We start from the raw sequence: 20,854 nt of genomic DNA on the forward strand, positions 1-20,854 counted from the left end.
CTGGAGTGCGGTGGCCGGATCTCAGCTCCCTGCAAGCTCCGCCTCCCGGGTTTACGCCATTCTCCTGCCTCAGCCTCCCGAGTAGCTGGGACTACAGGCGCCCGCCACCTCGCCCGGCTAGTTTTTTGTATTTTTTAGTAGAGACGGGGTTTCACCGTGTTAGCCAGGATGGTCTCGATCTCCTGACCTCGTGATCCGCCCGTCTCGGCCTCCCAAAGTGCTGGGATTACAGGCTTGAGCCACTGCGCCCGGCCTATTTTTCTTAAGCATTAATCTCTTTTTAAAGCTTAAGCAAATGTTACTGATAAAGAAAAACTGACAAGACACATAAATCCTAGGCCACTGTCATACATCTGTTGCCACCAAGACTACGGAGACAGCCCAACCCTTGCTCCAGAAACTGACAAGAAGTACTGCTCGCTGTTAACCAGTCAGAGGAGGCCCCAGACCTGGGAACTTTACAGCATTCCAGATGACGACAGTGTTATCCACGCTGCACGAGGCTAGCCAGGCGTCATGGGGAGACCATGCTACATCCATCACATCTGAAAGAAGACAGAGGGTTCTGGTGAGATCTTTTACCCGGCAATGCCCTTGTCTATTAGCTTGGCCAGTGCCCCTGGGACCTGGGACCTCATAACAACTCTGGTATTTTTTAACCAACCTGAAAAAATCCCCTCAAAATTTTTCAATTGGTCATAAATTTAAAGCATCTAACCGACCCCAGTGCCTCACTCCTTTTACAGATGAAGCAACTGAGGGTATGGTTCAGAGCTTGGGCACCGTATGGCACCACACCCATGCATGAGAGCCTACTACTTCGTGGGTCTGTGGCCTGGAGCATGCTTCTCAGCCCTGCTGACTAGATTTGCCAATCATAACAGGGCCTTCCTCCAAAAGCCTTCTGAGCATGAGACACGGTGGGTAAAGCACATGACAGAATGCCTGGCACAGTCAGAACTCCAGGGCTGCTGACAACTGAACACAAGTCATCTTGAGGCCCTTGACTGGTTCATGGACTGGGTCTCATCTCCCAGACCCTGATTCGCTACGGAGCCTCCAAACAGAATTAATCACATTCACTTCTTTGTGACTCCATTTTATCATTTGTCAAGTGCCGATCAAAAAACAAAATCTAGACCAGGCGCAGTGGCTCACGCCTGTAATCTCAGTATTTTGGGAGGCTGAGGTGGGCAGATCACTTGGGCCCAGAAGTACAATACCAGCCTAGGCAACACGGCAAAACCGCATCTCTACAAAAAATTGGCTGGGCATGGTAGCACATGCCTGTATCCCCATTTACACAGGAGGTTGAGGTGGGAGGATCACTTGAGCCCAGGGAGGTCAAGGCTGCAGTGAGTCATGATTGCGCCACTGCACTCCAGGCTGGGCAACAGAGTAAGACCCTGTCTCAAAAAAACAAACAAAAAAACCAATGAAACAAAAAACCCCAAAACCTATCTTCATAGGGTCACTGTAAGGATTAAATGTGATAAACTGCTGCAACACCATGCCAGGCACACACCAAGGCATCGATGAGGGTCCGCTGTGACGATGGTGCCAACCTTGCCTATCCTGCCATCAGGGGTGAAGGGCGCAGTCTTAGTTATTTCTCTAACCTCAGCGCCTGGTGCAGTGCTAGGTATACAGAAGAATGATTGGTGAGTTGAAGAAACAAACATAGCAGCAAGGTAACAGCTATCAAGTGCTTTCTTTGTACAAGAGGTTTAAGCAAAAATATTCCAAATATCTACTGTATCTTTTCTAGTTTAAAAAAAATCTAGTGACAGTTTAACAGGTTTTTTTTCACATTGTCTCACATGCTGTGGTTCACATTTTGTATTCTAAATGCCTATGTGATCTTCACAGCTTCTTTCCTTTTTTGCCCTGCATTCTATGTGGTTGAGAGCATTCACTACTATTAATTGACCTAATTTAACACTGAAGGTTAACTGGATTTCAGTGTTTTGGGCCCGTGTGTACGTGTCACTCTCCACACTATGGATTATTTCTCTGAGACGCATACCCCAGAGTGCGAATCCTGGGCAGAATATCTGAGCATCCTCACAGGTCTGGATTCTCATAAAACTGTAGACTGCTTTTCCAAGATCCCTGTGGTTTTATATTTCTACATGCAGACTGTTTGCTTCAAAACTCCCTTAATTAGCATTGAGGATGATGACTTTTTCCCCTTCCGACTTATTTATTAAGTACATTTTTATATTTTAAATTTTGAATTAGATTATTAGTGAAAGCATTTGTCTCTTACCTAATGTCTTTTTGGACTGATTTGCTGACTTATTGTGGCTATTTACTGGGAAGTGTTTTGGGCAGTGGGTCTAACAACATAAACACAGTGCCTACAAAAATGAAGAAAACAACAACTTTCTCTAGGAACTGAGAGTCCTGGAGGGGCAGACATGCAAACACCAGGACAGCAGGGGAATGCCCACATCCTAGAACAGAGAATATGTGGTCAGGTGGGAGCCAAGAAAGGAGAAGGGATTTTCTTAGCAATCTCCACAGACACATATAATGCAGCTATTAACTGCAAATTTCACCTCTTTACCTTTTCATACTGTAGGAGTTTTATGGAGTAAAATCTGTTATTCTCCTTTGTGATTTCTTCTATTGCCTTGTTAACCTTGAAAAATATTCTCTCTGCTAGAGGTCTGGTAAATATTCAATTCTATTTTTTCCTTGTGTAGTTATTTAGAATGTTTCTCTCTTTAATATCTGGATTTATTTTGGTATGTGCTGTATTCGGTGAGGATCGAAATTAATTTCTCCTCACTAACTGTTTAATAGTTACTACGCCCCATATGAGGAAGAACCCATTTTGATAAGCGATGCCTCCTTTCACATCACACCAACTTCTTAGGTACACTGTAGCCTCCTTCAGTGTTGTGAGTTTACCCTCAAACCCATGATGTTTCTATCACTGGAACTTTGAATGTTTTTATCCATAATATTCTTATCCTTCCAGATGTCCTTTACAATCACTGCTGAGTAAATCCACACATGACATAATTTTCTCCTAAACTCCCAGTTTGGAGTTTCTGTCTTCAGACTATATAGCACCTCCTTTTTGTTGTGCATCTACACACACAGGAGACCCTCCCCTCACTTGTGGATTTACATTTCTGGCCACTGTTCTCACCATCATTCTTGGTGACTCCAGGAGGATGATTCTTCTAACACCCCAGGCTCTTGGTTCCTTAAATTCCTCCTTCCCTTCTGATGACCTTGGTTTCTACTACTTTCACCCTATGGTCATGTCTAGAGGCCTTCCATGACAAATCACTGCAATCCGTCTCAATTCCAACCTTCCCACAGGCCAGCCATCAACCCCGTGCTCCTAGCTCACCCTCAGCTCCAACAGCACTTTCACACCACCAGGAACTCCCGTCTACTGATGCTGCTATCCTCTCACCACCTGCCACCCACCTGGTACCTACCTCGTTCCTCCAGCTGATAGCCCACCACCACTCCCCCTTTTCTTCTCCTCCATCTTCCCACATGCCTGAAAAAGCTCAGCTCCTCCCCTAGTGTTTTTTGAGTATCCTCCAATGACACCTCTGGCCCAATGACACCACATGAATATTGCACTTGCCTAGGCCCCCAGCAGCCTCCATGCTGTCAAGCCTAGCAGTCCATCCATGGTCTTCACTTTGCCCCTCAGCAATAAGCCTTATGCTGCCCATTCCCCTCTCCTTCAAACACTCTCTTCGCTGCCTCTTTTGTTACTGTTGTTGAGACAGGGTCTCACTATGACACCCAGGCTGCTGAGCTACTGGCCTCAAGTGATCCTCATGCCTCGGCTTCCTAAAGTGCTGGGATTACAGGCATGAACCACCATGCTTGGCTTCTTTTCACTGTCTTAACTGGCCTCTCCTAGCTTCTTTTGCCGGTTTCAGCTCTCCAATCCCTAGGCTCATCCTTGGACTCTGCTCATACCCAGAACCTCATATTTCCAAGATTCGTATTTCCAAATGTCTACACAGTATGTCCCCTTACATTGGCAAACCTACCATGTCCAAAACCAAACTCCAAAACACTTCCCTTAACAAACATTTCTGTCCCACCTGCAGACTTCCTGCTTCAGGTTACATTCACTGCATCCTTTCCTCTGTCTGGACCATAGTCCGGGAAGCCATCCTGACTCCTCTGCTTATCTCATATTCAATGCACCAGGAAATCCGCCTCTGACCACTTCTCACCACCTCCGTGTTATGACCCAAGTCCAAACCACCAGTGTCTCTCCCTAGTTTTTCGGAGCGGCTCCTTTACTGGTCTTCCCAGTGCAGCCCTGAACCCCACAGGGTAGAATCCACACTGTTGCCGCTCCACACTGTTGCCAAAGTTCTCAACTCCTCTGCCCAGATCCCTGCTGAGTCTTCCTATTCTTGCTCAGAGAAGAGCCTTCACCATGGTCTCAAAGGCACACTCCCTCTCGCACCCTCCTCCACAGCCCAGCTCCCAGGGGTTCACTGGGCACACTAAGCACATGTCTATGCTCCAGGGCCTTCGCACTGGCTGTCCCCTCATCGCCGTCCAGTGTTCCTTCAAGTGTCATCTCCTCACTAAGCCCCCAGCACTCATCTTCCAGCTCCTTAAGGACTCTTGCCCTCTAGGCTAATCTTCCAATCTCCTATACTACTCACTCGTCAGTCTCTTTTACAAGAACAAAACTCCTTGAGAGAAGAACAGTGCCTGGAACATGGCAGACACTCAATAAATGTTTGGTATATGGACAAGTAAATATTAATTTGGGGAAAAATGTATTTCATTTAGCCTTTGAATTTATGAAGCCATTTTCTATCTCTCAATGTTTATATCTTAAAATGTTTGTGATTTAAGTCGTAGAAATCTAATTCATTTCTTGGTAAGATTACTTGTTCCTGGATATTTATAACTTTTGATTCCACTATGTATAATTATCTTTTTATCATGAGTTATTCTAATTGGCTATTAGTAGCAAAAGATAAATAATTTAAAATTGTTCTGAGGCCAATATAAAGACTCATTAGTTCTAAGTATTTTTCAGTGCTTTATTTGTTCCAAGAGCTTTATTATCCTATGGTTTTTCTTAATATGAAATAATGTCACCTTCATTTCCTTTTTGTCTTATTTTCCAGTTTCTGTTTAACTGTGTTGCAGAAATTCCAGAGCAAGAAATTAAATGACAACACCCATCACTGTCTTTTCTTGATATAAACCACAACCAGGCTTAACTGTGAACTGTAATATTTGCCACGGGTTTGAAAAAGACTAAGGACTCTACCATGTTAAGGAAATAGCTTTAGGCCAGGTGTGATGGCTTGCGTCTGTAATCCCAGCACTTTGGAAGGTGCAGGTGGGAGGATCTCTTGAGCGCAAGAGCTCAAGACAAGCCTGGGCAACATAGTAAAACCCCATCTCTACAAAAAAAAAAAAAAAAAAAATTAGCCAGATATGGTGATGCATATCTGTAGTGCTAGCTACTTGGGAGGCTGAGGCAAGAGGATCACCCGAGCCCAGGAGTTCGAGGCTGCAGTGAGCCATAATTGCACCACTGCATTCTGCCTGGGTGACATAGTGAGACAGTCTCAAAAACAAAAAAAGAAAAGAAATATCTTTCTATAGGCATTTTTAAGAAAGCATTTTTAATAGGAACTGATATTGAATTGTCGAATGTTCCTTTTAAAATACCTAAGATGGGCCGGGCGTGGTGGCTCAAGCCTGTAATCCCAGCACTTTGGGAGGCCGAGACGGGCGGATCACGAGGTCAGGAGATCAAGACCATCCTGGCTAACACGGTGAAACTCCGTCTCTACTAAAAAAAAAAAATACAAAAAAACTAGACGGGCGATGTGGTGGGTGCCTGTAGTCCCAGTTACTCGGGAGGCTGAGGCAGGAGAATGGCGTAAACCCGGGAGGCGGAGCTTGCAGTGAGCCGAGATTGCGCCACTGTACTCCAGCCTGGGCGACAGGACGAGACTCCGTCTCAAAAAAAAAAAATAAATAAATAAAAAAAATAAAATAAAATACCTAAGATGATTGTAGCTTTTCCTATCTAACTTCCTAGTACGTAAAGTTACATTAATAGATTCTCTTGTACTACACTTATATTATAAGTCACATTTAATCATAATAAATTACTGTTTTCTGGCCGGGCACAGTGGCTCACAGCCATAATCCCAGCACTGTGGGAGGCCGGGACAGGCAGATCACGAGGTCAGGAGATCAAGACCATCCTGACTAACATGGTGAAACCCTGTCTCTACTAAAAATGCAAAAAAAATTGGCCGGGTGTGGTGGCATGCACCTGTAGTCCCAGCTACTCAGGAAGCTGAGGCAGGAGAATCGCTGGAACCCCGGAGGTGGAGGTTGCAGTGAGATGAGATCGTACCACTGCACTACAGTCTGGGCAATAGAGCAGGATTCTGTCTCAAATAAATAAATAAATAAATAAATAATTGTTTTCAAATGTTATATTTACGAGTATCGCTTCTGATCTTTCTATCTTTATTCATATTATTCTATGTTTTTGTTACATTACTGTTCTTAGGTTTTCTTGTATTTTCCAGATATAATAATCCTGGCTTATATCTCCTTTTCAATTACAAATATTGCTATTGTTCTGTATAATTTTTCTTAAAAGCTCAAAACAATGCATCTACAAATAATTTAGGACCAAGAAGCATTTCTGAAGACAGCCTTCCATTTCTTCATTGGTTATTATTCTGTTCAGTTTTTCCTAATCCTATGGTATCAATTATGAAAGTTCATATTTTCTAGAAAATGATTTTTTAGTATTTTGTTTTTTAGCTTAATAGTACAAACATTATATTGTACTGTTTGATGATTTTTTTCTGTCTGGGTTAAATGTTTTTCTAGATCTTTAACCTCTAATTTTATCTAGGCTTTTTCTTCCCAATCCCCAATTAAATATACCAAGTATGTATTTCTCACACTTTGCTTTTCAAAGATCCGGTTCTTTCTTATTCATTTACTTCTGCTTGTCATTGATTTTTCTTCTTGAATGGTTCTGCCCACACCTGCTACCAGGACCAGTCAGTAATGAGTGTCAACCCTACCTGTCTGGTAAAGGAGCCCCACTCGGGGGTGGGGTAAGAGAGAGAATGCAAGGCTCCGGCTAGGGCCTTGTAGTCCTCACTTGAGGCCTACCCCATGCTTGGGCACCCTTATAGACATGTGCACCAAGTTCCAGAAAAGTCCAACTAGACTTCACTGTTAGTACTGTGACACAAATAAGGGCAAATTATACAATTTCATTATCAAACAATAATACAACGCTACCATTTCAACTTTCACAAGCGTGGACTCAATCTATGGCTGCCACCAAGATGGGTTTGTTCTCCTTTAAACTGTCTACAGAGAATCCGCTAAGCATACACTGCCAATGGATTACAGGTGATGCCACCTCACACACCTGTCACTCCTGCCCTGTCCTCACCCAGATCTCCAGGCTCAATTCCAAGGTTTCTTGACATTTCTTCCCCTACCCCTCAAGCCAGGGGTAAGCCCATTCTGAACTGGTATCCATCCCCATAAGCCCGTTGTCCTTAAGGTCTCAGCAGAGGTCATACCTCTGACTATCTAGGCATCCAGTCAGGAATCTATCTCATACCTCTCTGTGCCCAGTCCTAAGTATTCCCAAATCGATCTCCTCTTCTCTACCTCAATTATCACAGGCCTAGCTCAGGCCCTGACGGTGTCCATCTGAACCACTGGAAGAACCTCCACTTCACTGAGCTGTCACAATTACCTCTCTGTTATGCTTCAAAGCTTTTAATGGCTCCCTATCTCTTCCATGATAAGGGATTCCTTCAGTAACAGGGAGCACAAGCTTTCCATGATCCGACCCTGGCATACCTGACCAGCCTCACTTTGTGCTGCTCCCTGCTTTGTCTATAAAGATCCACCCATGGTGAAATGCCTCCAAGTCCCCATTCACATCAAGACTTTCTCACTTATGCTGTACCACCCTGCCTGGAAAACCCTTTGGTCCGTTCCTGGACCAAATGGACTCAGTCTCCTGAGTCAAGTCTAAATTGCACTCAACCTGGTATCCTTGATACCTGAGTATACAGTGCATGGGCACCTTTCCCCCTCAGTCTAAATTCATAAAATGTGCTTCTTTGCATACCAAGTTTATTTAAACCACTGCAAACATACTCAAGTTCAAGTTGAGATCTTTTCAATGGGCATCTGTGAGCTGATTTCTGGGGAATAAACAAAGTGTGCTTACAGACTTAGTGATCCGCTGATGAAGGTACTGATTCTGTTCAGCAGGACAAACAGCAGAACGTGGGAAGTTCTACATTAAAGATATAAACATATACCCCATGAGGGCAAGAGTGGGGAGACTGAATGCAGCTGGAGACAGGTAGTGGAGCCGGTGACTGCACAGATCGTAAGGGACAGGCAGGGTGTGACTGATTGTGATGGGGAGGGACAGCCCAGACATAGGGCTGCTTTAAGGACCAAAGAGTCCCACAGGGGACGTGGTGGTGCTGCTGATCTGAGACAGGTGTCAGGGGCCCGCCCACCCCAACAGGCAGTCCCACTCACCGCCTGAATGACTCCGGAGGATGGAGACACACCGCCACTGCTCCACATTGGCAAGCTTACCACTGGAGCCGAACACGGTGCTGGGGCCGATGTACCTGTGTGAGAAAAGGGCCAAAAAGGCACTCGTGAAGTGCTCTGGGCACTGCACAGAAATACTCCCTGCAGCCAGCTTATCAGGGCAGACAGAACAAAGCAAAAACAAACAAGAACTGGAAAGCACTGGGTTGCTGAATAAAAGGGGCTGATTAGGTGAATTATGACCCATGCACTTGATGAAATACTACACAGCCATTACAAATCTTGTATGGAAAAATGTTCACAATAAGAGAAAGAAGCAGGCCACAGGACATCACATACAACATGATATCACTTACGTAAAGGAAAAAAAAACACATGACATGGATAGCATCTATGCATGGAAAATGGGTCAGAAGGACATCCCAAAATGTCAAAATATTAACTGTAGCTTTCTTTAGGTGGCGTGATGAGGGATATTTTTTCTTTTGTAGTTTTAGTTTTCTAAATTGTATACTAAATGTTATTTATGTTGGCTATTTAAAGAAGCAAAATCAACAGTATTTTATTTTTAAGTGTCTCACAATGAATCAAATAGCTTTGACATCTGAGGCAGAGAAACCACGTGATCTACAGGTACTAGCCCCCACCAGAGGAGCCAGAGGAGCATCAGTCACCTGGGGCCTGGTGGAGACAGTGCTGACACACCAATGCTCAGAGCCTCTGATAACACCTTTTGCTCTTGTAGAGCTCATCACAAATCCACAGAAAGAGAGTGTGCTGAGACAGCCAAGTAGGCTAAAGAGACAGCCTCTGCCTCTGCTCTTGAAGCCACAGCCACAGGGCCACTCTTGGTGAGCAATGGTGCAGGGTCTGGTTCCCCAGCCTGACTGGCCCAGAGACCTGGGAGCAATAGTTTTCCAGGTGATGGTTAGCTGCTTTTGAGAGTAGAGCAGAGGCTGCCCCAGGTGGGGACCAACAGAGAATAAAGAAATGGCAAAGAGGTTGGACTCTGGATTCCCTGCCCTAGATCCTGGGCAAGAACCAGTACACCTTGACTTTTAACCATTTTGTATATTGGGCTTCCATGTGAAATTTCATTTGAAAAAAAACAAAAGCAATGAAGCTCCACCCGTATCAGCACTAGAAGAGATCAGCCTTTCCTTTTCAGGTGAGAGCCTGCAGTCCTGTGAGGGGGCAGCTGACTAGGTCTCCTGAATCCCTGGTCAAGATCCACCTGCTCCTGACCTACATGCACTTCCTATTACTTATGAGGTCAGGGCTATGGGAACCTCAGTGACAAGATGGGGAAAGGTGACTTTGATAAAGACCAGCAAAGCAGCTTCTAAAAATAAAATGTGAAGAAAGGAAAATGATGCTTACGTAGCCCGCTTCCACACCATAATCAGTTTGTCATCTCCCCCAGAAGCTAAATACATCCCACTGTTTGACCACCGCACACAGTTCACACATGCTGGGAAGAAAAAAAAATAGGGTGATGAAAATCCAATAGTCATGCCCATTTGCTTCATGTAGAGTTTGGCAAGATGTAAAGGGTTTATAAAATCTAATCTATCTAATCTATTTAAGGCATCTACTGTGTGACAGCCCCAGAAAAACAATTCAGTTTAAGTACTAACCTACTTGTGCTATAAAAACAAATTACTAGAACAGTCTGGAGAGTGAAAAATATACATTCTCTGAGAATCGTTAGTGCTGAATGACATAGTCAATAGAAGGCTTCTTTCCAAGAAAATAAAAAAATGATAACCAAATCTCATTATTTCAAAAGGGCCATCTATTGATGAGATGTATTTCTGAGTAGAGATTATTCTCAAAAAGAGAGTATGTGCTAAAAAGGGTCAGATGCTTTTTCTAGAATTTTCAGGTGAGCAGTCTGTTAGGGTATAAAACTCTGACTTCATCTCATCTGTCAGAGTCAGCCCTTTCACATTTGGATTTTCCAAACTCGCCAGCACTGCAGATTGACTGACTCTATGCTTATAAACTAAGATCAGTAGGAATTCCCCCAGGCCTCTGATGGGCCACAGCCTCCAAGAGTACTCACAACTTGGCCTTTGGGAGACCTGAAAGATGGCTATCAAAGTTGTAGCCCCCACATGGCCTGTGAGTAACTTATGCTCCAAGTCTGAAGATGCTGAGAGGCATGTTGAGAGGACAAGAACACACAGAGCAAAGGAAGGAGCTGATGTCCAAAGGTCAGTGACTGTTCATTAAGCATCTCAGGGGTGGGAAACTAAGGCACTACAGCAGGAAAGGAAACCATGACACTGCCTGATGGCCAAAAGGGTCCCGGCAGAGAGCCTCGGAGTGACACAGTGCCAACCTGAGATGTTTTGGTAAACTGTCTCTTGCGCACCCTTCCCCAGAACCCTATTGTGTCCAGGTCGCTGGCCCCAAAGCCCCATGGAATCAGGCAGTAACGACTCATGAGCAGGAAATCACCAGAGGTACCTGCAGACTGTCCAAAGATGGTTCTGTGGGCGGGCCGAGTCTTCTGCCGAATAACTCACCCAGGTGTGCAGCCAACATCTGTGCCTTCAGACAGCAGGCCGAGGGGAGTTACCGCCGCACGGGGCCTTATCTTTCTAATTACAAACACATGTGCTAACCTTGGGCACTCTGCCAACACGCAAAGCCTGCAAAGGGCCACTCTGTAATACCTAAGTGATTGTCCATCTGGCAAAGCATCTTGGGAATATTTTCATCCTTCTCGTCATCCTCCTGGAGGACTGGAGACATATTCCAGATCACAACCTTCCCAGAATCCTGCCCTGGAATGAAGGAGCAGAAATGACTGAATGTGCAAGGAGTAGAAATTTGATATTAATATTTAATGTCCAATTAAATTAGGAGAAGTCCTCACTTAGCTTCCATAAATAATAATTAACTAGATCTAAGGAGACTGAATTTAAATTACTAATTTAAGTTACAGAAAAGATGATAAGAAATCATGGGGACCAAACAGAGAGGACTTAGCAGTCAGCAGAAGTCAACCTGACTTTACAAAAAGAACTTTAGCAATCAGGAGGGAACTGAGCTCAGGTCTAGCCTCTAACACGGATCCACCAGGGTTCCCTAGAAGGTCTTCATGCCCCCCCAGCACCTAGACTCCGACTCCTTGACTCCTCATCTGTGAAATGAGGAGAAGGGAAAGTCAATGTCACAAGACCTTTTCCGTTCTGTGTACCCCCTAAAAGGAAAAAGAAAAGCACACTACAACCCCACACAGTGGGGCTCGCCTTCCAGGGGCTGCCTGGAATTTAGGCTGTTCCAGAGCTGACTGTTTTGAGACCCAAATGCACCCTGAACACAGGAAAAAGGGCTCATTATCTTGTTATCTACCCTTTGCCGTTACCTACAGATGAGAGACCAACCAAAAGAGGGGATTCAGGGCTCCTGTGCACGAGGTGATGTATTGCTTGGCTGAAAAATATACTCATGCCTTTTAGTAATGATTTATTTTCTTTCTTTTTTTTTTTGAGATGGAGTCTTGCTGTGTCTCCCAGGCTGGAATGCAGTGGCATGATCTCGGCTCACTGCAACCTCTGCCTCCCAGGTTCAAGTGATTCTCCTACCTCAGCTTCCAGAGTAGCTGGGATTACAGGCGAACACCATGACACCCAGCTAATTTTTGTATTTTTAGTAGAGACGGGGTTTCACCATGTTGGCCAAGCTGATTTGAACTCCTGACCTCAGATGATCTGCCTGCCTAGGCCTCCCAAAGTGCTGAAATTACAGGTGTGAGCCACCGTGCCCGGCCTTAGTAATGATTTCTAAGCTTTCCATCACTGATATCTAACTAAGTTTAGCCCCTCACTTAATTTCCTATCATAATGGGGCCAAATCCAATGAACATGCCAAAATTACCATAAAGCACGTTTGAAACTGCCCCTTGGCCAATATGTAAAAATAGTTCCAAACATCTCTGCTGGACCAACGTGGTAAAATGTGTATCTTCTGGGTACAGGTACAAACCCTCTAATTCCTCCAGCTAAGTCCATGTGTTCTCTCTCATGTGCTGTACCTCCTCTTGGGTACAGTCCACAGCATGGAAGGAGAGAAAGGCTTCCCTGCCCACAGCTTCCCTACACTCCCTTCCAGCTCCTTGACTCTGGGTGGAACCATCTGCTGGAAACCCACCCTGCAGCACCTGGCCCGAGGACCTAGAGCTCATAAAGTCACTCTCTAAGTGCTGCCTGGGGAGGCCTGGTTGGAGGGAGGCCCTGTTCTGGGGTGAAGACGACAGGGGGCTGGGCTCTGTGGAATGCTACATTGTGTCACTATATATACACCTTGGTGTCCTAGCATGAAGAACAGCTCTGTCTTTCCAAATAGAACCATGTAACATTGCAAAAGATGCTGGCTGCAGCAGAAGGGCAATACTACCAATAACAGTTTCAAATGGTGTGGGCTTTCTTACTTGCTCACAGTGTACTTTTTCCTTAACCTAGCTGAATTCCTTTGACGAGAAAATGGGCCTAATAACTACATGATTGCTTTAGAAGCTTAAACTACTCTCATTCCCTTTTTTCAGATAAGAAAAATACTGACAGAGCCCTTGCCTCTGGGGCTGGGCTTTGCCCACTGCACCACCTGCCACCTCGATGCTCAACAAGCTTGGGGATACAAACTTATTTTAATATTAACCCAATAAACAGAAATTAGAATGATAAACCTGCTGCCAAAATATTTACAGAGAGCACACTAAAGCCATAAAAGGATTTTGATTTTATCCATTCAGATAACACATCATAACTATACATTTTACACAGCGTTGCATCTGTACTGAAAAATAGCAAGTACTCCCTCTACAGTTAAATGGACAGCAGGAGAAGAGCAAGGTGCCAGGACTGCCAAGTTTTCTCTTTCATTATTCCATAAACATACCTTGTCCTCCAGTTGCGAACTTGGTCCCGTCAGGGTGAATATCAACTGAAAAAATTGGCTTGCCTGGAAACAAAGAAAAAAAAATACAACATCTAAATTGGCTTTTATTCATTGAAGAGTATCAAACTCAACAGATTCAGTTAAAGTCTAAACTGCTAGAAGATTCTCCAAACATTGGACTGCTGAAAGTCCAACAGTGGGAGGAAGCATTACATCACTGAGAATGGCTGAGCCCACAGGATGCCTGGGCATTTGTCTGCCATCTTGCAGGGATGTGTGTTTGTAAAGACTATGAGCTGTTCATGATTAAAGTTCTGAGTCACAGGTACTTAGTGAAAAGGACACACAGCTATAACTCCAGACATCTCCCTATTGTGCAGATCTGCACTTGACTGGCAGCCTGGACAAAAGGAGCACTATTTGTCTTTTCTGGCTGACAGCTGAGCAGGACCAGGGCTGGCTGCAACCAAGGAGCATTTCTTCGCTTGTCATACTTCTGCTTCCAAACAGCCCTCTTTTGTTTGTGCTGTGAAGTTCACATACAGTCTGCCATCTCAGCATCTCCTCTGGCTGAACCTCCTTCACAGTTTGCATTCTATGTTAAATTAGCTGTTCAATTCCTCCAGGAGAAAGGACTGTGGCTATTAGTTCTGAGGCTTGCACTAGGATCCCATGAAGCTAGCTGGCTGGCTGGGGGGGGGGGGGGGGGGTGAATCAGACTGGCAAAAGCACTGTAGGAGCTTGAAACCCAGCAGACCATAGAAGGGACTCACGCCTGGTGGGCATTTGTCCAGCTCCCTGCTTCTAGGACAAAGGTACAAGAGCTACAAGTAGTATGTCAGTTGCTGTTGAGGATCACATATTCTCCCTCTGGTGTAGTACCCAGTGCATGGTAGCGCAGTAATATTTGTTCAGTGGCAAAGGAGATACATGACAATGAACTGAGCATCAGCAATTGCTGATATAGATGGGCTGCTGCCAAGAGTCTCTTAATTGAACGTGTTCTGTCTCTGTCACCCAAGAGGAGGCAATGTAGACACAGTACCAGAGTCACCAGCCCTAGAATCATTCAGCAAGTACTGGGGTCAGGGGTGTGTGGAATTGAACATGTTCTGTCTCTGTCACCCAAGAGGAGGCAATGTAGACACAGTACCAGAGTCACCAGCCCTAGAATCACTCAGCAAGTACTGGGGTCAGGGGTGTGTGGGCAGGCAGTGGCTGCCTGAGAACTGTGAAGTCCTGCCAGGGCTCCCATGCAAGTGTTGAAAACTAAATGCTGGTGCCCAAAAGGCACTGCCCAGCATGGGACCCAGGCAGCACCCAGCTGTGGAGAGCCGTAGCCGTGCAGTCAAATTAAGCATGAACTTGAAAGAAAATACACTTTCCTTCTTACTGGTCATTATGTAGTACAGGTTGAGTATCCCTTATCTGAAACACCTGGGATCCGTTTTAACCAAAGGGAAATGACAGAAGCAACGTTGCTCCAGTTCCTGGTGTAGGCCTAAAGAGTCTAGCAGTTCAACTTTGGCTCTCTGGAGAAATCTAGTTACCATGTGTGAAGTCCAAGTACCCTGAGACCACCATGTTTTGAAGAGGCCCAAACTGGCCACATGTAGAGCATCAAAGAGCCCGGACAAGTGAGAATCAAGGCCACAGACACAGGCCTGGTGAGGTGTTCTATCCCCAAGCTATTCGAGCCATCCCAGCAGATTCCATACAGCCAAGATGAGCTGGACCTGCTGAGTCCTGACAAGCTGCAGAATTATGAGCAAATAATAAAACTGTTATTGTTTTAAGCCAGCAAATTTAGGGGTTTGTCATATAAGAGATAACCCAAAATTCCAATTCATTTGCTTTTCTGCTTAGGCCAACTTTAGCTGGGCATTTGTCATTTTAACAAAAAATGTTGTAGCTGACAGCCTTGGTCTTGACAGGCAATCAGGGCGGAACATTCCCCTCCCCTTGGAGTGCTTTTCAGTTCCATAAGTCTGTGAGACATTGTATGATATCAGTCCCCTCAAGAAGCACATCAGAAACCCTTACCTGCAAGGTAAGGTTCCCCTGACAACCCAAGAGCACACATAGGCTGAGCACAGGTACCAATTAGAGCCTGTGCGCTTTAGATCATGCCCACTCACAGCATCGACTGTATGTTTTCTCACTCAGTCTCTGTTTGCAGATTTCTACTATGTGCCAGGCATTAAGCTAAGCAATGAGAAAGTAAAGATATATAATCATACAAACTCCCCTAGTAAGATGTCCGCTGATGGACACTTCACAAGTAGAAAGCCACCTGACTCATTCAGCCTCGGGCTTCCTGTAAATATAATAACTGAATTGGGTCCCAAAGGTTGAGTAAGAGTTAGCCAGAAGATCGGGTGAGGGAGAGGGATTTCAGGCTGAGGGGATGCACAGCATGGAATCAAGAAATAGGCTGACGTGCTGCTGCAGAGCAGAGTGCAGGTAGGGTATGAGAAAGAAAAGGAGACAGAGATGGCCAGGGCTCAGCAAGCATCAGTAAGGAGCTCAGACATTTCTCTAACGGTACTTTTAAGGCAGGGTAATTCCAAGGTCAGATTCACATTCAGGCTCCACAATAGCAGTGTGGAAAATGGGGGTGGGGCCTCAAGGCTCCAGGGGAAGGCAGGGACGAAGGCTGGCAACAGGTTTTGGTTTTAGCATTAAACATCATGGGCTGAATCTTCAGCCCTGCCACTTACCCAGCTGCAAAGTCTTGAGATTTTATTTTTTATTTTATTTTATTTTATTATTTTGAGATGGAGTCTCGCTCTGTTGCCTAGGCTGGAGCACAGTGGTGCGATCTTGGCTCACCTCAACCTCTGCCTCCCGGGTTCAAGCAATTCTCCTGCCTCAGCCTCCTGAGTAGCTAGGACTACAGTCGCACGCCACCACGTCTGGCTAATTTTTGTATTTTTGTATTTTGTATTTTTGTATTTTTAGTAGTTGTTGGTCAGGTTGGTTTTGAATTCCTGACCTCAGGTGATCCACCTGCCTCAGCCTCCCAAAGTGCTGGGATTACAGGCGTGAGCCACCACATCTGGCCACACCCATTTCTTAATCTGCAAAGATGTGGAGGACACATTCACCATTACAAGCACCTTGTGAGACAGATTAAGATGCTGTGTCACATTACTTCTAAGATGCATCCATTTCACACGATGAGGACACACCTTGGTGGAAGGCGTGCCTGATTTGTTGGCACCATGTTTCCTTTCTTAGTGCTGTGCAGTAAATTAGATGAAATATGGTAGGGGACCTACACAGACACCAGCGCAGTGCAGGCTCCCCACCTCCTTACAGCACTAGACCTTTCCATCCCAAGGAAAGCAGTCACTCACATTCCATCATTGGGAATGAACCTCTTCTTTTTATTTTTATTTTTTTTCGAGACAGAGTTCCACTGTGTCACCCAGTCTAGAATGCAGTGGCGCGATCTTGGCTCACTGCAAACTCCGCCTCCCGGGTTCACACCATTCTCCTGCCTCAGCCTCCCGAGTAGTTGGGACTACACGTGCCTGCCACCAAGCCTGGCTAATTTTTTGTATTTTTAGTAGAGAAGGGGTTTCACCGTGTTAGCCAGGATGGTCTTGATCTCCCGACTTCATGATCCACCCGCCTCGGCCTCTCAAAGTGCTGGGATTACAGGCGTGAGCCACTGCGCCCAGCCAGGAATGAACCTCTTCTAAAGGGGTCTTTGAGGTGGAGCTGAGGAAAGGGACCTTCTGGCCGAGCTAGTTAGAAAACTCTTCCTGCGGCACAGCATGATGACGACAAAGATGAGTTCCCAACTACCTCCAGTGTCTGGACTTTCTTTGTAATAGAGACAGAAAGAAAAGACAAATTAACACACCCTAGACTCTAGAGACACCAAGCAATCACCTATCCTTAGATCAACCCCAGATCAGAACGTTGTCCCTGCACACCTAATACAGAGCCAATACAGTCAGTCACTGTCTACTGTCTGGGGGTTTGCTGATTTGACAAGAGCAGCACAAATGCTTTCCATCTGGCAGGGAATAAAGAACACATTAAGGAAGCTGGGATTATGACAGGGCATGCTTGGGTAGAATCGTACCCTCCTTCACACCAGGGGAAAGATTCCTAGAAGAGGACTAAACATGGGAACTTAAACTCTGAGCAAAGAGAGGTGGCCAGAGGCAAAGCAGAGAGGGCATAATGGAGAGGTGCTGGCTCTTCCCTCTCAGCAGACCTTCGGCTTGGCTCCAGAAAGTCTCTGGGCTTTTATGCTCTGATAGTTCATTGGGTAGAGCTGACTGGAACACATGTGCATATGTCCTTTTGGAATGAAGCTTGGGAAAGTTGAGGCCTTTGCCCAGCGAATGTTGCTCCTGGGAACACTTTTCCTGCACTGCCCAGTAGAGAACTTGGTTTTAACCAATGTTGACAAATACAGAATTAAAAATAAGAAAATGTTTGAAACATTTATTAAATGAAACAGTTACAAAACAATACTAAAATATAAGGTGGGGCTGGTCACGGTGGTTCACACCTGTAATTCCAGCACTTTGGGAGGCTGAGGCAGGTAGATCACTTGAGGTCAGGAGTTTGAGACCAGCCTGGCCAACACGGCGCACCACTGAACTCCAGCCTGGGTGACAGAGTAAGACTCTGTCTCAACAAAACAAAACAAAACAAAACAAAATATATAAGGTGGGTGCAAACAACACAAACTTACATACTTATTTATTTATTTTGAGACAAATTCTCACTCTGTCACCCAGGCTGGGGTGCAGCGGCACCATCTCAGCTCACTGTAACCTCTGCCTCCCAAGTTCAAGCGATTCTCCTGCCTCAGCCTCCCAAGTAGGTGTGCGCCACCATGCCTAGCTAAAAAGTACCAGAATTACAGGCTTGAGCCACCCCGCCCAGCTGTAAACAACATAATCTTAAATGTAGAAAACTCTGAAGATTCCGCAGAAAAACTATTAGTGCTAATAAATGAATTCAGCAAAGTTGCAGATACAAAATCAACAAACAAAAGTCATCTGCATTTCTATACACCAACAATGAGCGATCTGAAAGGGAAATTAAGAAAACAATTCAATTTACAAGAGAATCAAAATGAATAAAATTTGTAGGAATAAACTTAGCCAAGGAGGCGAAAGACTTCTACACTGAAACTATAAAACACTGCTGAAGGAAATCAAAGACACAAATAAGTGAAAAAACAGTATGTATGTGCTCATGGACTAGAAGATTTAATAACTTTAAGATGTTAGGCTGGGAGCAGTGGCTCATGCCTGTAATCCCAGCACTTTGGGAGGCTGAGGTGGGCGGATCACATGAGGGCGGGAGTTCGAGACCAGCCTGACCAACATGGAGAAACCCTATCTCTACTAAAAATACAAAAATTAGCTGGGCATGGTGGCACATGCTTGTAATCCCAGTGACTTGGGAGGCTGAAGCAGGAGAATTGCCTGAACCTGGGAGGTGGAGGTTGCAGTGAGCTGAGTTTGTGCCATTGCACTCCAGCCTGGGCAAAGAGCGAAACTCTGTCTCAAAAAAAAAAAAAAAAAGTCAAAACTCCTAAAAGTGATTTGTAGGTTTAATGCAATCCCTGTGAAAATCCCAATGGTACTTTCTGCAGAAATAAAAAAATAAAATCCATCTCAAAATTCACGTGGAATCTTAAGGAACCCTGAACAGTCAAAAGAATTTTCAAAAAGTACAAAGTTGGGGATCTCACACTTCCTTCTTTCAAAACTTACTACAAAGCTACAGTAATCAGAATAGTGAAGTACAGGCATAGACAGACACCCAGAACAACAGAATACAGAGCCCAGAAATAAGCCCTTCTGTATAGGGTCAAATGATTTTGACAAGGGGCCAAGACCATTCAATGGGGAAAGAACAGTCTCCTTCACAAATGGTACTGTGAAAACTGCACATGCAAAAGAATGAAGTTGGATCCCTATCTCGTACCATATATAATTAACTCAAAATGGATCAAAGACCTGCATATATATCTTAGAAGGAAACACAGGGGAAAAGCTTCACAAGATTGGATTTGGCAGTAATATTTTTTTCTTTTTTCTTTCTTTCTTTTGTTTTTTTGAGACAGTACCTCATTCTGTCACCTAGGTTGGAGTGCAATGGTATGATCTTGGCTTACTGCAGCCTCGACCTCCCAGGCTCAAGCAATCCTCCCGCCTCAGTCCCCAGAATAGTTGGGGACTGAGTGCACCACCACGCCTGGCTCATTTTTGTATTTCTTGTAGAGATGGGGTTTCACCATGTTGCCCAGACTGGTCTCAAACTCCTGAGCTCAAGCAATCTGCTACCTTGACGTCCCAAAGTGCTAGGATTACAGGCATGCACCACTGCATCTGACCATGGATTTGGCAATAATTTCTTAGATATGAGACCAAAGGCACAGGCAATAAAAGAAAAATAAACTGAACTTTATCAAAATTTAAAATTTTTGTGCATCAAAGGAAAATATCAACAGAATAAAAAGGCAACCCATAGAATCGGAGAAATATCTGCAAATTACATATCTGATAAGGGATTAATGTACAGAATATATAGAGAAATCCTAAAACTCAACAACAACAAAAACTTCTCAACAACATGACTCAAAATTGGGCAAATAACTTGAACAGGCATTTCTCCAAAGAAGATACATAAATGAGGCAGGGTGTGATGGCTCACGTCTGTAATCCCAGAACTTTGGGAGGCTGAGGCAGGTGGATCGGCTGAGGTGGGTGGACCACCTGAGGTAAGGAATTCAAGACCAGCTTGGCCAACATGGTGAAACCCTGTCTCTTCTAAAACTACAAAAATTTGCCGAGCGTGGTGGTGGGTGCCTGTAGTCCCAGCTACTCTGGAGGCTGAAGCAGGAGAATCGCTTGAACCCAGGGGGCAGAGGTTGCAGTGAGCTGAGATCGTGCCAATGCACTCCAGCCTGGGCAACAGTATGAGACTCTATCTCGGGGAAAAAAGAAAAAAAAGATATACAAATGACCAACAAGCACATGAAAAGATGTCAACATCACTAATCAGTAGAAAAATGCAAGTCAAAACCCCAATTACGTATCACCTCACATCCATTAAGATGGCTACTAACAGCTGGGTGCGGTGGCTCATGCTTGTAATTTCAGCACTTTTGGGAGGCTAAGGTGGGCGGATCAAGAGGTCAACAGATCAAGACCATCCTGGCCAACATGGTGAAAGCCCATCTCTACTAAAAATAAAAAATTAGCTGGGCATGGTGGCGTGTGCCTGTAGTCCCAGCTACTTGGGAGGCTGAGGCAGGAGAATCACTTGAACCTGGGAGGCGGAGGTTGCAGTGAGCCAAGATCCCACCACT

At 44.9% G+C, this 20,854-nt stretch overlaps 1 protein-coding gene across 6 annotated transcripts in view; it reads right to left on the bottom strand.

Moving 5' to 3' along the window:
- LOC111526725 (protein HIRA) overlaps positions 1-20,854 on the bottom strand; it is a 102,547-nt gene that overhangs the window by 67,593 nt on the left and 14,100 nt on the right. For 3 of the 6 annotated variants that reach the window (XM_023192584.2, XM_023192583.1, XM_023192588.2), the window contains exons 2-6: positions 13,504-13,566; positions 11,277-11,387; positions 9,976-10,066; positions 8,578-8,672; positions 450-545 (exon numbers count right to left, since the gene is read on the bottom strand). In XM_023192584.2, the coding sequence (XP_023048352.1) occupies positions 450-545; positions 8,578-8,672; positions 9,976-10,066; positions 11,277-11,387; positions 13,504-13,566 (456 nt within the window). Of the gene's footprint in view, positions 1-449; positions 546-8,254; positions 8,324-8,577; positions 8,673-9,975; positions 10,067-11,067; positions 11,388-13,503; positions 13,567-20,854 lie in introns of those variants that run through there. The other 3 variants (XM_023192589.1, XM_023192586.1, XM_023192587.1) reach the window with 3 other exon arrangements.

The sequence above is a fragment of the Piliocolobus tephrosceles genome, chromosome 19, assembly GCF_002776525.5.
Source record: "Piliocolobus tephrosceles isolate RC106 chromosome 19, ASM277652v3, whole genome shotgun sequence".
In the NCBI taxonomy this organism is placed as follows: domain Eukaryota; kingdom Metazoa; phylum Chordata; class Mammalia; order Primates; family Cercopithecidae; genus Piliocolobus; species Piliocolobus tephrosceles.